Genomic DNA, 16,373 nt, shown 5'->3' with positions numbered 1-16,373 from the left:
GTTAATAAAAGATGTAGTTGTTAGGTTCTAAATATTCCTGAGTTAAATTTGGTAGAGCTATTAGGTGTCTGTGTAGTGAGTGATTGGAAAGTAGAAGAATATTTTAATATCTTTTTAAGATAATTGTGGCTATTCTTTGGTCCTGCATGAAAAGTTGACAGTAGCAGTTTCTTAAATGTTACATGCAATGTGGAATCTAATACATATCCATGAAATTTTCCTCTTCTGCTACATGAAAATCTATTGGATTGTCTTGCGCTTTGAAAGTATCTTTAATCTCTGCATGATTTTTTACACTATGCAGTAGTCATTTGGAAAATACTGTCTCACAGAGTTATGCAGGTCTTGCAAATGTTTATCTATCTTAATCATACAATATCAAAAATTCCCATTCATTAATGTCCTCACTGATCTCATTAGAAAAGGCTTTCAATGTTTGGAAATTGCCAAGTTTATGTTAACAAAGGTTTTCCAAAATTCTTTTCATTTTAAATCTCAGATTTTAAAATTGACAGTAAATATTGTTGGCTTTTCTTGAAGTGACAGGTTTATTTTCTTTAATTTTTAGGAAATGTCTACCACATACCTCCAAGTGTGAATATCTGTAGTTTCTAATAGTCATTCTGTAAAGAAAAAAAACACTCCTGTGTTTCTCCTGTGCTATACTATAACGCTCTATACTTACGTACTTTGCTCACCAAATGTATGAAGTCACCACCACCACCAAGCAATTCTCTAATTCTCTGTGGACACCAGCTGTGTGTTCTATAATTTAATTCAATTTCAACATTATAAATAACTCAGGGAGAGATAGATGTAAGAGATGCACAGGGCCAGATATGGGGGAAAGGGCATGGAAGCTCTACCCTCCTAGTACTTCCAAGTGTTCACCAACCAGAAGCTCTCTGAGCTTCCTCCTGTTGGGTTTTTTTATGCAGGCTTCATTAGGTAGGTATGATTGACTGAATCACTGACTGTTGGTGATTTATTCATCCTCCAGCCCTCTTCTCCCTAGAGATTGGGGACGGGGCTGAACATATATATATATCAATATTTATATATTGGTTGACAAATATATGAGTGTAATTGTTCGGTCATAAATTATAATTTTCTAACTATATATAGATCTATTTTAAAGTTTATTTATTTTGAGAGAGGAAGAGAGAAAGAGACTAGGTGAGAGGCAGAGAGAGAAGGCAAGAGAATCCGAAGCATTCTCCAGGCTGTCAGTACAGAGCCCAGATGGGGCTCGATCTCATAAACCATGAGATTATGACCTGAGCTGAAATCAAGAGTCAGACACTTAACCAGCTGAGCCACCCAGGCGCCCCTAACTCTGTATATTTAGTAAATATTGCCAAACCGTTGGCCAAAGTGGTTGCACTTATTCATAAGTTTGGATTTCTGGAAGTTAGTCCTAAAATGTATTTGTGAAACATACACACAAAGCACACATATATATGCATGTGTAAATGTGTACATATGGATATCTTCATAACCATACTTTTCATTTAAAACCTTTTTATATGGATATAAATTCATAAATTCATTCATATGGATGAATGTTTGAGCCATTACTGTGACATATGTTTTCATGGGCTATATCATGTATGACACACTGGGTTTTTTGGTGGGATATTTGCATCTCTCTTTAGCCCTCTGATGAACTGTATTAAAAGTCATCTGGAGAGGTACCTGGGGAGGTCAGTTGGTTAAGCGTCCAACTCTTGATCTTGGCTCAAGTCACGATCTCACGGTTGTAAGTTCAGGCTCCACGTCGGGGCTTTACGCTGATGGCACAGAGCTTGCTTGGGATTCTGTGTCTCTGCCCCTCCCCCACTTATTCTCTCTCTCCTTCCCTCCCTCTCTCTCTCCTTCCCTCTCTCTCTCTCCCTCCCTCTCTCTCTCTCTCCCTCCCTCTCTCTCCTCCCCGCAAAATGAATAAATTAAAAAAATTATCTGAAACAGAGCCTCTGAAAGCTGAGTCTCTCCACGTTTCTATGTGAATTAAAATAGTGTTTAAAAGATAGGCAGTCTGAGAACCTTCTGCTCACAATTGAGTAATTAAGCATAGTACATTCAGTAAAGTAATTAAGCATAATAAATTCAGCTTTCATTTAAAAATATTGGGTTCCTTATCAATCATTGTTATTCTATTGGCTCTGTCAGGAAAAGTGGACTGAGCTCTTGATCAAAGTAGAGCGCATTAAACTCTTTTAACCTGAAAAGCTTATACAAGACAGCACTTGCTTCACTGTCAGGCTAATGGGACCAAAAGGTTAGATTAAGAGAAAAGGAAGCAGGGAAACCATCATGCTCTCAGTGTAGGTTCAATTTGAGCCTGACCAGAGGTACTGAGAAGAAAGAGCTTAAGAGCCCAGACTGGGAACTAATTTTACTTTGTAATGGTATATTTAATGATGTTATTGAAGATGATCCAGAATGTTTTTTTGATGGCTTGTACAAATGTATACTGTTAATAAAAGGCTTGTTAAGGCTTTTGAGCTTTGTTGCTTCCAAAGAAAAAGTGCAGCTGCCAGAGGTCCTCATCTTTAGCACCATTGCACTATTAAGTGCTCACTAATTGAGAATAGCCAAACTTAAAATAGATTTGTAAGCCTAATATAAGCCATAAAAGGCTCAGAAGCTGAATATGGTAATTAAAATGGAAACTGTATATGTGATACAACAGAAATCATGAGTGGGACACACGGAACTGTTGTTTCCCTTAGATGATGTCTCACGCTGAAGGACAACAAAGAGACTTAATTAGGCGAATTGAATGCCTTCCTGCTTCTGGCCATCTTAGTTCCTTGGACCAGGATCTCTTAATGCTCAAAGCTACTTCCATGGCGACTATGAACTGCTTAAACGACTGCTTTCATATTCTGCAGTTACAGCACGCCTCACATCAGAAGGGCTCACTGTCTTCAGGTAAGTTGTAGATTAAAAGTAGGACTTAACATTAAGAGCCTATACGTGGAAAGATTGCATTTGTTCTCACTCCTAAAAAGTCTTAATAAAAAAATTAAAAAAAAGAAAGGAAACCAGGGAGCCTCTTGGTTTTTAATTATCACATTAATGTTAATGAAAATCTTATTGTGGCCTTTTTCAAATCTAAAACGATTTTAGGCCTAATGTGTAGTGTAATTGAATATCACTTTGGAGACCTCAACTCTACATGTTGAAAATTGAACTCAAAACCCATATCTCCTACATTTCTGTTAAAATTGGTGGCATCATTATTCATCCAATTGACCTTAGTAGAAATATTGGGATCATTTCTTAATTTTTGGTTTAGTCCACAGTTCATTATATCCATATTGAGATATGGATACTAAAGTCTGTCAGTCACTTATCAGTTTGAAAAACAAGGTGTACATGTAGCATTTGAGAGCACTTATTTGTTGAAATTAATCAGCTGGGGAAAATAATGTTACTGCATGGGTGGACAAAACATGAGGTTTTCTACTAAATGAGATGAATAAACTCATCACATTTTTCTTTATTGAGATATAATTGACACATAACATTGTGTAGGTTTAAAGTAGACAGCATGTTGATTTGATACATACACATATTGCAGCATGATTACCACGGAAGCCTACACCTCAATCATATTACATAATTAACACTGTTTTGTGGTGAAAACATTTAGGATCTTGTCACTTAGCAACTTTGAAGTATATGATACGACATTTTGACTATAATCACTATGGTGTGCATTAGATCTCCAGAATATATTCATTTTCTCGTTGCAAGTTTGTACCCTTTAACAATGTATCCCCAATTCCTCCATCTGCATCACACTGTTTTAATAGTAGTAACTTAGTTGTTTTCTGACCCAACTAACTCCCCTTGTGGAAGGATAGTTTATATAGATATGGAGTCTGCCCAGGAAAAATTTACCATAGTTAGATCTTGATGTGGATTTAATATGACCTCCTTTTTCAAGTGTATGGCTACCTAAATCAATATTTCAAGCTAACAAACTGTGTTTAATGTCAGTTGTGGGCATAGGTCAGGGCAGTATTATACAGGCCAGTAAGCTATGTATGTTTCCCTTAAGAAACTCATAGTTCACTTAGGGAAGAACAGGTAAATACTTAAGTGTAATATGGAAAGTGTCACTTACGATGGGAACAAAATGCTTAGGGAGAGTATATAAATGGACCAATACTTCTGACAGAAAAAGGTCTGGGAAATGCCTAGAAAATAATTAGCTTAGGGGTAGAGAGAGATGGGGGTGTGTTCCAAAGAGATAAGATAACCTAAGTTGTGAGTTGTAAACAGGCACTGGGGCCATGGAAGAATTGTAAGTAGTCCAATAAAAATTTTCTTCTATAGCGAAGCAACACGCATTCATTATAAAAGATTTTAGGAACTATTATACAATTGAAAAAGAAACAAATCCTGAATTATCCTATCAACTAGAAACTGTCACTGTTACTGTTAGTACATACCCCACCAGGTTTTCTCTCCCTCTTAGTTTTTGTTTGTTTTACCCTGTTGTTATTAGAAAATATATATTTTTATCTTATACTTTCCACTTAATATTAAGTATATTTTCCAGTTTATGTTATGCTTTTGGTAAACATAATTTTTATTGACTGCATTATGTTCCTTTGAAAGGATAGATCTTTGGTTTACTTAACTGTTCTGTGTTGAACATGGGATGAGTTACCTTGAGCTATGAAATTTGGGTTAATTCTAGTGTTAGTAATAATAATGTTGTTAGGGGTATGAAAGTTTATTTCCAGTTTATTGTATGTAATTTTTGCAAAGCACATTAAGTAGCCCAGTGCTATATACTAGATACTTAATACTTGAATAATTAAGTACTATATAATTTTTTAATTCTTAGAAATTTCATTTGTATATTTTAGTGAACAGTTCTATTTTTAAATGATTGCTTCATGATTAGTGAAGCATGTGCAATATAAATTCACATTTTTAAAGTTTATTTATTTTGAGAGAGTGGGGAAGGGGCAGAGAGAGATGGTGAGAGAATTCCAAGCAGGCTCCATGCTGACACAGCACAGAGCCAGCTGCGGGGCTTGAACCCATGAACCATAAGAACATGACCTGGGCCAAAATCAAGAGCTGGGTGTTCAACTGACTGAGCCTTCCAGGCGCCACTAAATTTGCATTTTTAAATTAACAAATGAAATAGACTGAACTTTACAGAAGTGTTTAAAAGTTGTTCTCCCTCATTATTATGTTTTAGAGAATGGATTTGTGGGTATGTGGTGGAATTGATTAACTAGTATTGGTATTTCTTACCATAAATGGTCATGTTTTCCAAATTAGGTCCATAAAATTTATTCTTTAGTCACTTGATAATAAAAGTATAACTGTGGAAAGAAAAACTGAATTACTTTTTCTCTCAAATTTTGAGATAACACAAGAAATTAAATCTAAGTTTAAATTATTGTTTAGTCCCATAAGGTCTTACTGTATGCTATCCCAAGGATCATTGATTTAGAGGGGTCCTGAGATCGGATGATTGGTTTGATAAAGAGTATTGTGGTTTCCAATCAGTTGAACAATCTCTTATTTTTTAGTTTTAATATATATATATTTTTTATTTAAAAGTTTTGTTAATGTTTGTTTTTGAGACAGAGAGAAAGTGTGCGAGTGAGCATGAGAGGGGGAGGGGCAGAGAGAGAAAAAGACTCAGAATCCTTAGCAGGCTCCAGGCTCTTAGCTGTCAGCTTAGAGCCTGACACGGGGCTTGAATCCACAAACCATGAGCTCATGACCCGACCTGGAGTCGGACACTTAACTGACTCAGCCACCCAAGTGCCCATTTAATATATTGTTTTAAGTTTTATTTATTTTCAGAGAGAGGGACAGAGAAAGAGCATGGGGAAGGGGCAGAGAGAGGGGATAGAGAGAGAATCCCAAGCAGGCTCTGCACTGTCAGCACAGAGCTCAATGTATCAGGGCTCAAACTCATGAACCACAGGATCATGACCTGAGCCGAAGTCAGACGCTTAACCATCTCAGCCACCCAGGTGCCTCTGGTTGAGCAGTCAGATCTCTTATATTTTGTGTTTGTGTGCATTTTATTTTTATAAGTAAAGACATCTAGAAATTGATATTAAGAATAAACATTTCACAGGTGCCTGGATGACTCAGTCAGTTAAGCATCAGACTCTTGATTTCAGCTCAGGTCATGATCTCTTGGTTCATGGGACAAAGCCCCGCATCAGGCTCTGTACTGAGTGAAGCCTGCTTTGGATTCTCTCCTCTCTCTGCTCCTCCCCTGCTCACACTCTATCTCTCTGTCTCTCTCTCTCTCAAACTAAATAAATAAACATTTTAGAAAAAGAATAAACAATTTAATGTAGGAGCAAAATGTTTTCGTCTCTTTGAAATTTTGAAACTGGCCCCTTGAACTCACCCAGGGCATTCCCCCAGTCATGAGTCCTCCCCAGCACCAAATGAGGCAACTGAGTGGCAAGGCAGGATGCTCTGGTAGCCCAGTAGGTACTTTGTAATTTATTCCTGTACTGAAGTCTGGCATTTGATTATAGACCAAGTAAATTCCCTCGTGTTTGTAATTTCTGCTGTGATAGTCTGAGCATCCCTTACTGTAGGACTCTAATAATCAAGCTTCTGTGAAACCTAGATCAGCCTCTGAAATCAAATGGAACATTTTCCATTATTGATTAGGCATAGAATCCACTTTGTTAAACTAGTTGAGGGTAATAAGAGACATTTGAGTCATTAATTGAGAAGATGACAGGTCTCTAAATGTGACCTCTGTCTTTCCCTGGGTCAGCTATTATTTATTCAGTAGGAGAGACTTTCAGTTTAAAAGTATATGGACCTTTTTTATATGGCTGAAAAAAAGAGGAATGGATATATATTTGCAATACTTATATTAGATCAAGGTGGTTATCTTGAATGGTTAGAAAATTGCTACTGAAATAAGGTTCAGTCCCAAAATGAAGAAAATGTTCCTGTTTGATGCTCCCAGGCTCCTCCTGTAATTATGACTCCCTAAATCCTAATGCAGTTAGGTATTTTTTACAGTAAGGGTAGCAAATCAACTATGAAGGGTAGGAATACGTTATGATTTAAGGATTTGCCCCAGAAGAAGTTCAGTCCTATTTGGGGCTGATTCTTTTAAAAGGTATCTGATTTCAAGTTGCAAGCCTCTCTGTGGTAAAATACCCAATCATGGTGCTCATGCTAATGAGATACAAGTGGCCACTTTGCAGAGTGTCTTTCTTAACAGGTTGAATTGCTTTTAGTCTTGTGGGCTCAAAACAAAATTGTTTAATAAAATCCACATCTGCTGAACTTTCCAGATTATGAGCAAGTTTCAGCGAAAGTTTTCTCTTACTTCATCAGGAACGACAATCGAGTGGTTAGAACCAAAGATACCTTTATCAAACCACTATAAAAATGGAGCTGACCAGCCTTTTGGAATGGAGCAAAGTAAACCAGTGGCAGTCCCAGAAGAACAGTGTGTTGAGGAATCTGGACCATTACTAAGGGTAAGATAATGTGAAAATACGGTTTTGATGTAAACACTAGGAATCAATGAAAAGGTTCAGGTGTCTTTTCATTGTCAGGGCGTGCAAGTCATCCTAACACCAGAGTAACATTCTTTCAGACTTTAGACATTGTGTTTCTACTTAAAACTACATTGGCTTTAAAGAGGTCTGTTGTATAATACTTGTTCATGTGGTGTTTTGCAGGTTAAATTATGTGCCTTTTTTAGTTTGGACTCACTTTTGCTTGATAAAAAATATTTAAAAATTGCAATTTGCATTTTTTTATTTTTCTAGATAATAACTTTTATTATATGATATTTCTCTGTTACATTTCTTACTCCATTATCTTAACATTATTTACTAGATGCTTACTATTAAGTCTACAAGTTTAAATGTTTACTATTAAGTCCTTTTGTTATAACCACTTTGCCAAACCAGCTTTTTTCAAGTGTTACTCTACTTAAAATAGCACAGTCCCAGGGTTTTATAATATTTTTATAAAGCATTATTCATTCCACATTCTCAGAAGCTAAAGAATGTCTTATTCTAGTCATAGTTCCACCACTGTAGCAAACCATATTGGTCTTTTTGCCTTTTGTGTTCATATCTCTTATTTTTATGGTTATCATAATTACATAGATAGTTTTATTTTAAGCTCTTTTTACTTGATACTTCCCATAAGCATTTTTTTCTGGCCTATATAATTAAAATTTTAAAGGTTGAAGTAGGCCTTTAAATATCTAGCCTCTGTTATTTTTTGTTATTGTAAATAGCACTAAATCATCTCGTCTACTTTTTTCTCTCTCCTCTTTATTTAGGTTATTTCTTTAGGTTATATTCCCAAGTAGAATTACTGAGTCAAGAATAATGAGCAGCTTATGGTTATTTATATACTAGCAAATTACTTCTCAAAAGAAGAACATAACACAGAAACTTCCAAAATTGGCCACGGCCTTGGCTTAATGAAGTGGACAATGGTAGCAGTGTGGGTGAGAGAGAAGAAAAAGAAGTATAGAATGCTTTTTGACCATTTCTAGAGTCCAGCAGTTGGTCTTTATTAAGCTATCCAGTGTATGACAAGTCCAAAGTTAGAAGTTAAGAGGAGACACAAAAAATTGAAAACATAGTTCTTTCACTGAAGAGATTTATAATCTACTTGGAGTCGCAATTACATATAGACTGAAACAAGGAGAGGAGAACATGAGGCAGCATTTTTCCCCCATCTTAATTAATGTGGTTTAGGCTATCAGGATATGGACATTCAGAGAAAGAAGAGAAGTGTATTGAATAGAGTGGAGGGGAATGCTTTGGAAAGAAAGTAGAATTGGAATCAGGCTTTGAAAGAAGACAGGATTTGAAAAGAAGAGGAGTAGTAGGGGATCTTGAGATGGAGGAATAACAGGAGCAGGGATGCTAAAGTACTTATGCTTATTGTGGTGAAAGCTTACCTGATGGTTTTATTTTTTTATTAAAAAAAAATTTTTTTAACATATACTTATTTTTGAGAGACAGAGAAACAGAGCATGAGCAGGGAGGGGCAGAGAGAGACAGAGACACAGAACCCTAAGCAGGCTCCAGGCTCCAAGCTGTCAGCACAGAGCCCAATGCGGGGCTCCAACTCATGAACTGCGAGATTATGACTTGAGCCTAAGTCAGCCGCTTAACTGACTACGCCACCCCAGCCCCCCTGCTTGATGGTTTTAAAACCAGGTCTTATCATTGACATGTGGACCAATAATTAACCACTTAGCTTCAATTTTATCATAAGGGATATTAATGTAAGATTGTTATGAACATAAAATGAATTTAGCAGAGCACCTGGTTTGTGGAAAATGATTACAAGGTGGTTGGACTTTACAAATCCAGATGGCCTTTCTTTCATGTTGTGTTCCTGGGGAGTCGTAATTCCTGGAGCCACTGTTCCATAGAATACAGCGTGAGCTGTACCTCCAAGGAACATACAAATCATGCAGGAGAATCTAGTCTTAATGTAACAGATGATAAAATCATGAGCATGGGATGTTTAAGAAGATCGGTATATGATAACGACCTAGAATTGAAGTGTGGATAGAAGGCTATGGAAGTAGAAAGGAAGACAAATGAATAGGTAATGTGCATTTCATTAAAAAAAAAATTTTTTTTAATGTTTTATTTATTTCTGAGAGAGAGAGAGAGAGAGAGAGAGAGACAGCATGAGCAGGGGAGGGTCAGAGAGAGAGGCAGACACAGAATCCGAAACAGGCTCCACGCTCTGAGCTAGCTATCAGCACAGAGCCCAATGCGGGGCTTGAACCCACAAACGTGAGATCATGACCTGAGCCGAAGTCAGACACTTAACTGATTGAGCCACCCAGGTGCCCCCGTAATGTGTATTTCAAATGAAAATCAGCTGGACTTGGGATTGACTGGATGTAGGGTTGGATAAAAAATGACTCCAAGTTTGTGAGCTAGATGACTAGATAGAATTGTGGTACCATTCACAAAGTTAAGAAAATTAGGAAGCGTCTTTTGAGAGAAAAGGTTTGGTATGGTTTATGAACATGTTGAATTTTTAAAGATTATTTTTAAGGAATCTCTATGCCCCCCCCACCCCCCCAATGTGGGGCATGAATTCACAACCTTAAGATCAAGAGTTGCATGATCTACTGACTGAGCCAGCCAGGTGCCCCTGAACATGTTGAATTTTTTGTAAAAGGAGGATATATGATTTAAACATATATAAAAAGCAGTTAGAAATAATGAAACCAAAGCTTTGGAGAGAGATCAGGACTAGAAATATAATTTACAAGTGAAAATTACAAACTATAAGTCCTTTACTCCAACATATTTATTCTTCTTAATGAGAATACAAAGCATGTTGGGGATCAGGATAGAGTCGTAAGTTAAAGATGTAACTCAGAGGTGGGCAGGAGAGCATTGCTATATTTCTAACTCTTTTGAAAGAGTGAGTAGACCAGATCTATCACCTAGTGTAAGTAGAAAAAAAGTAATAGATATTATTTTTAATAACAAAAGACACTAGACTCTACTCAAGCATATCAGAATAGACCTGCATTTTCTAAAAATTTCATACATGCCTTCTCTGAAATAACAGAGTTAATGCAAGCTGGAAGCAGACACATGGTAGTTGAGATTTTGCTGTCAGGTGATGGAAGAAGTAAACCCTAGAGAGAGGCCAGAATGAAGCCCATAGTTCCTTTGTGCCCAAGTCAGAAATCAGAAGGACAAAGATGGGGTTAATATGTGTTTTGTGAAATATTGGGGTTTCCCTTTGCCATGTAATCTCCAACTATTCTGAATTCCTAGAAACCCAGTAGCTGTTGCCATGGTCTGCTACCCATTCTGGGTTTGTAGGCATTTTACACATTTGAGCACATTCATTTGAATTTTGTAATGCTTTTTCCTTAAGCTTTTCTTTTCTTTTTTTATGTTTATTTATTTATTTGGAGAGAGCGAGGGCACTGTCAGTACTGAGCCCAACGTGGGGCTCCATTTTGTGAACTTTGAAATACAACCTGAGCCGAAATCAAGAGTCAGACACTCAACTGACTGAGCCGCCCTGGTTCCTCTAAGCTTTTCTTTAAGAAAGGCATGATGACCTCTAAGAAGAGACATTTCAAAAAGAAAAGAGAGCTTCCAAATTTTGCTATTCACACCAAGATTTAGACTCAATTAATAGAATGCCTCTTTTTTCCTTCTATTCAAATGAAGATGGCTATTTTTTTAAAAACAACAAAAACTATACTCTTTTAAATAGATTTTCTACCAGGTTATCTTTTATTTCTTTAACGTTATTTTCATTAGAGGAAGTTCCAAAACACCAAGTCAACTTTGTAGAATACAGTAATGTTAAGGTTATATTTGCATTATTATTCTGGGTCCTAGGTTCTGACCCTAAATGTGATGGTACCTCTTCAGAGGGTTAGAGAACATTATTTAATCAAGACCTAATAGGATTTTCTTAATATTTCCCAAATTATTAATTATATTTGGTATCCATATGTAGAGACGTGGATGATCAACTTTTCCCCATTACATAGTGAATAAACAGTCACAAGTGTACTTAAACTTTATTAGACTATATTTTGCAACTGATTTAGGGTAGACAACAGGAAGTACTTCCTGACAGACTTACTAGCCCTTGTAACGGGGAATTTAGAAAGCCTTTGGGATCTCTCCTTGAGGTTGTAAAAGCAGAAGCAATTCTGAAATATACAAACAATAGTTGTCTGTGTGGTATTAACACGAGGAAATGAACTAGACTTTTAATTGAATTATGAGAATTTGAGCTGATAGTAGATTTCCTTGGTAAAAAGGAAGAGGAAAAAGAAAAACAAAGGCGAAAGAAAGACCAGAAACCTATTATTCTTTAATTTTATTGTTGCATTTTAGATTTTGTTTTTAATAATTTTTAACATCTGAGAACATAAGTTCTTGATTTTATGCCTGATTATGTTTGGTTTTTGCCTAGCTACCAAGAACAGATGGACTTCTTATTTAATAAGATATGATTATATGAAGAGAAAAATCAAAGGCTGAAACATTATCAAAATCTTATTCTTTCTAAAATCTTCATAACTTAAAATCTACTATAACATCAAAGCTCTCTTGCACAAAGGTACTAAAAGGAGGTACCACTGAGAGAAATGGGATACCGCCCCTCCCCACATAAACACGAGAAGTGAACATCATGTTCACAAAAGATTCTATAGAATTTTGGAATTTGGAACTATTACTTGGTTAGCAGAAATAAATTCAATTTCTCTTAAATGATTATCTGAAACCAAGACCCTATTGAAATGAAAGTAAACATTTTCAGTTTTTCAAGAGGTTGTTTGATTGATTGAAGAGTTGTGCAGAAAACTTTTTGTCGCATTAAGACTGCAGGAACAACTATAAAGTTTCTATACCTGCACTTAGGATTCTCTTCAGCCCCCACGTTTGTTCCTGACGGTTCCAAGAATGAGTGAATATGAAAAGATACATTATAGTAATCAGACTTGACATGTAGAGTCACTTTTCTTTTCTTTTTCTTTAAATTTTTTTGTTTCTTTATTTTATTTTGAGAGAGAGACAGACAGAGAGTGAGTGGGGGAGGGGCAGAGAGAGAGGGAGACACAGAATCTGAAGCAGGATCCAGGCTCTGAGCTGTCAGCCCAGAGCCTGACATGAGGCTCGAACCCACGGACTATTGAGATCATGACCTGATCTGAAGTTGGATGCTTAACCGACTGAGCCACCCAGGCACCCCATACAGTCACTTTTCAACATTACCTGTATAATTTTAGCTTTAAAGAAGCTAATATTTTATTTATTTTAGATGAGACATTCTTCACTCTTTTTGAAAAACCCCATGCTTATAAAATATATGTATTTCATATATTATTTTTGTGGCAAAACCACAGTATGTTCAATGTAAATGATAATGGGTTCATTGAATGAAATCTATTCCATGGCTAGGTGATGAAGGTATATTTTTAGAAAGACTTTTGCTCATTCTCAGATTCATTTAGGCCAAATATAAATATTTTCAAATCTGACGTATACTTTTATTCTTTTTTTTTTTTTACTGTGAATTCTGTCCTTTGATTCGTATTCCTATCTGTTGCAAAGCTTGCTGTTTAATCTGATTTCTCTGTTGGAAAGACAGAAAACACAAAAGTCTTATTGTACAAAAAAACAGTGACAGAAAAGAGACTTTATTCTTCATGGATATTAATAAGCACTTATAACATTAGACTTTTATTTTGTTTTACTTCAAGGAACCTGAAGAAATAAATGCAGATGATGAGGTAGAGGATACATGTGACAACAAGGAGGATGACCTGGGAGCTGTGGAAGAGCAACGTAGTGTTATCCTACATCTCTTGTCACAGCTTAAGCTGGGCATGGACTTGACTAGAGTAAGTAATGAGATAAACTGGCTGTGGAGATCAGTAGGTCAGGACTATACCTGTAATCGTTAATGTTGTCAGGGCTTTTTATTTTTTATGAATTTGTTTTTTAGTCTCTCTTTTTTTTCCTTAAGATTTTATTTTTTAAGTAGGTTCTCCACCTGACGTGGGGCTTGAACTTACAGTCCCAAGATGTATGGACTGGGCTAGCCAGGTGCCCTGGTTTCTTAGTCTCTTGATGAAAATTTCTTATTTCATAAAAAAATATGACTTATCTTGTGCAACAAGAAGTCATATGGCAAGTAAACACCTATAATCTTATTTCTGTACAAAAAAGAGGTCCATTGGTATATAGAACTGGAAAATTGAACGAAAAGGATGTAATCACAGAAAACCATGAAAGGCTTTGACACTTCTATACTCTTCCCATGTTGGATAGTACATTCGGGGTGTTATCTATGATAAAGATCAGCAAACATTTTTTTTGTAAAGGGCCAGATAATAAATATTTTTGTCTATGTGGACACAGGTCTTCTTTGGATAATAAGAATTTTTGGGTATGTGGACACAGCTCTGCCTTTATAGTATGAAAGCAGCCATAGATAATATATTGGACTGGGCATAGCTGTGTTGCAACAAAACTTTATTTATAAAAACAGAGGCCAGATTTTCCCCCAAGGCCATATTTTGCAGTCCTCTGGTCTGTAGCCTTGCTTACTTTAATAGTGTGGTCTGAATTAACTGATGTGGGAATTATTTGACAATGTACTCATATATCAAATCATCACAATGTACACTTTAAATATCTTAACAATTTTATTTGTCAATTATACCTTAGTAAAACTGGAAAAAAAAACATTGCTGCCTGAAGACCAGTAACGTCACCGTTGCCTGAGAACTTTTAGAAATACAGAATCTCAGCCCCCAACCCCAAACTTAGAGGACCAGATCTACATTTTAGTAAGATCCCCATGTGGTTCATATATACATTAAAGTATGAGAAACACTAATCTATAGATTTTAATTTTGGTCCAGGCTTTTCCAGTTCCAGTTTATCTAATTAGTGTGTCTTAATTTGTTTTAGCAATCAATCTATGATGTTAATTTAAAAAGCAAATTAGGTCACCTGAGTGACTTAGTTGGTTAAGTGTCCGGGTTTGGCTTGGGTCCTGGTCTCGCAGGTCATGGTTTTATGAACCACGGGTTCGTGAGTTTGAGCCCGGCATGGGGCTCGTTGCTATCAGCCTATCCCCACAGAGCCTGCTTCAGATCCTCTGGCCCCATCTCTCTGCCCCTCCCCTGCTTACACTCTCTCTCTCTCAAAAAAGAAATAAAACATTAAAAAAAACTTTTATAAAAAGCAAATGAGAGGGGCACCTGGGAGGCTCAGTCAGCCAAGCATCCCACTCTTGATTTCAACTCAGGCTGTGATCCAAGTGTCGTGGGATTGAACCCCACCTTGGGCTCCGTGCTGAGCATGGAGATTACTTAAGATTCTCTCCCTCTCTCTCCTTCCACCCCTCCTTTGTGCTCTCATGTGCATGCACACTCTCTCTAAAAAAAAAAATAAAATAAAAAGCAAGTTAGATTCAAAACCTATATATGTCAAATATTACTACTACGGGATTATGTATTTTGAATTATTACTGACACTACTTTGCATTAGTATGGGATTTCAGGATTGACTTTAGGAGGTATATTTCAAATTAGGGATTTTTATGCCATTGATGGTAGTGAAAGTATAGATTAAAAGTAATCCACGGGCGCCTGGGTGGCTCAGTAGGTTGAACATCCAACTTTGGCTTAGGTCATGATCTTGCAGTTCATGGGTTCAAGCCCCGCATCTGGCTTACTGCTGCCAGCCCAGAGCCTGCTTCATATTCTCCATCTCCTTCTCTCTCTCTGCTCTCCCACTCCCCCACTGTGTCACTCTCTCAAAAATAATAAATAAACACTTTTAAAAATCTTCTTAAAAAAAGGTAACCTAAATAAGGGGCATCTTGGTGGCTCAGTTGGTTGAGTATCCAACTCTTGATTTGGCTCAGGTCGTGATCTCAGGGTCCTGGGATTGAGCCCCACATTGGGCTCCACATTGGGCATGCATCCTGCTTAAGGTTTTCTCTCTTCCTCTGCTCCTCTCCCCTGCTTGTGCCACTTTCTCTAAAAACAAATGGGCATCTGGGTGGCTCATTCAGTTAAGCCACTGATTCTTGATTTTGGCTCAGGTCCAGATCTCACATTTTGTGGGCTCAAGATCTCACATTTTGTGGGTTCAAGCCCCTCATCAAGCTCTGTGCTGTCACAGTGCGAAGCCTGCTTAGGATTCTCTCTCCCTCTCTCTGCCCCTCCCATGCATGCTCTCTCTCAAAAAAAAAAAAAAAAAACCTTTAAAAAATTAAAAACAAAGACAAACAAAAGAAGTAACTTAAAATCTAAGTTAAATAGTAAGCATTTTGCCTTTAGCATTTGCTTTGAAGCATCTCAGAATCAAAACATTTTTTTCTTTACTTAGACTTACAGTGATTACAGAAAAGGTTAAAAAGAAGTGGATTGAATTAAAAACCTACTAAGAAGCAGACATTTTAGGAATTACGAAAAAAACTCATTAACCTTCCCACTTTCATCTAACCTTAATATTTCATCTGGGTATCGTTTCTATTCTGACAGTGCAGAGCCTGCTTGGGATTCTCTGTCTTTCCCCACCTCTGCCTCTCCCCTGCTTGTGTTCTCTGTTTTTGCACATAGATTTCACTCATTCGTCACTATTTTAGCATTCCTGTAAACCCTCGGATCCAGAGGTACCTGATGCTGTCAGTTCCAGTTCCTGAGCCCTCTTTGGAATCTATAAACCCCTGCATGAGAGTCAGCTTTCTAGTTAACAACTCCCAAAATGTTGTTGTTCTGTCTGCTTTTCTGGTATCTGGGTTTGTCTTTATATGAAATATATTTAATACAATTTTAATAGATTTCA

At 36.8% G+C, this 16,373-nt stretch overlaps 1 protein-coding gene across 1 annotated transcript in view; it reads left to right on the top strand.

Annotated features, from left to right (window-relative positions):
* OSBPL11 (oxysterol binding protein like 11) overlaps nucleotides 1-16,373 on the top strand; it is an 84,732-nt gene that overhangs the window by 38,995 nt on the left and 29,364 nt on the right. Inside the window, exons 6-8 of the mRNA XM_039253043.1 lie at nucleotides 2,733-2,934; nucleotides 7,363-7,508; nucleotides 13,271-13,411. Of these exons, the coding sequence (XP_039108974.1) occupies nucleotides 2,733-2,934; nucleotides 7,363-7,508; nucleotides 13,271-13,411 (489 nt within the window). The remainder of the gene's footprint in view (nucleotides 1-2,732; nucleotides 2,935-7,362; nucleotides 7,509-13,270; nucleotides 13,412-16,373) is intronic.

This window comes from Hyaena hyaena, unplaced genomic scaffold (assembly GCF_003009895.1).
Source record: "Hyaena hyaena isolate Hyena2069 unplaced genomic scaffold, ASM300989v1 scaffold_434, whole genome shotgun sequence".
Lineage (NCBI taxonomy): Eukaryota > Metazoa > Chordata > Mammalia > Carnivora > Hyaenidae > Hyaena > Hyaena hyaena.
This window is presented reverse-complemented; position numbering and strand designations above follow the sequence as displayed.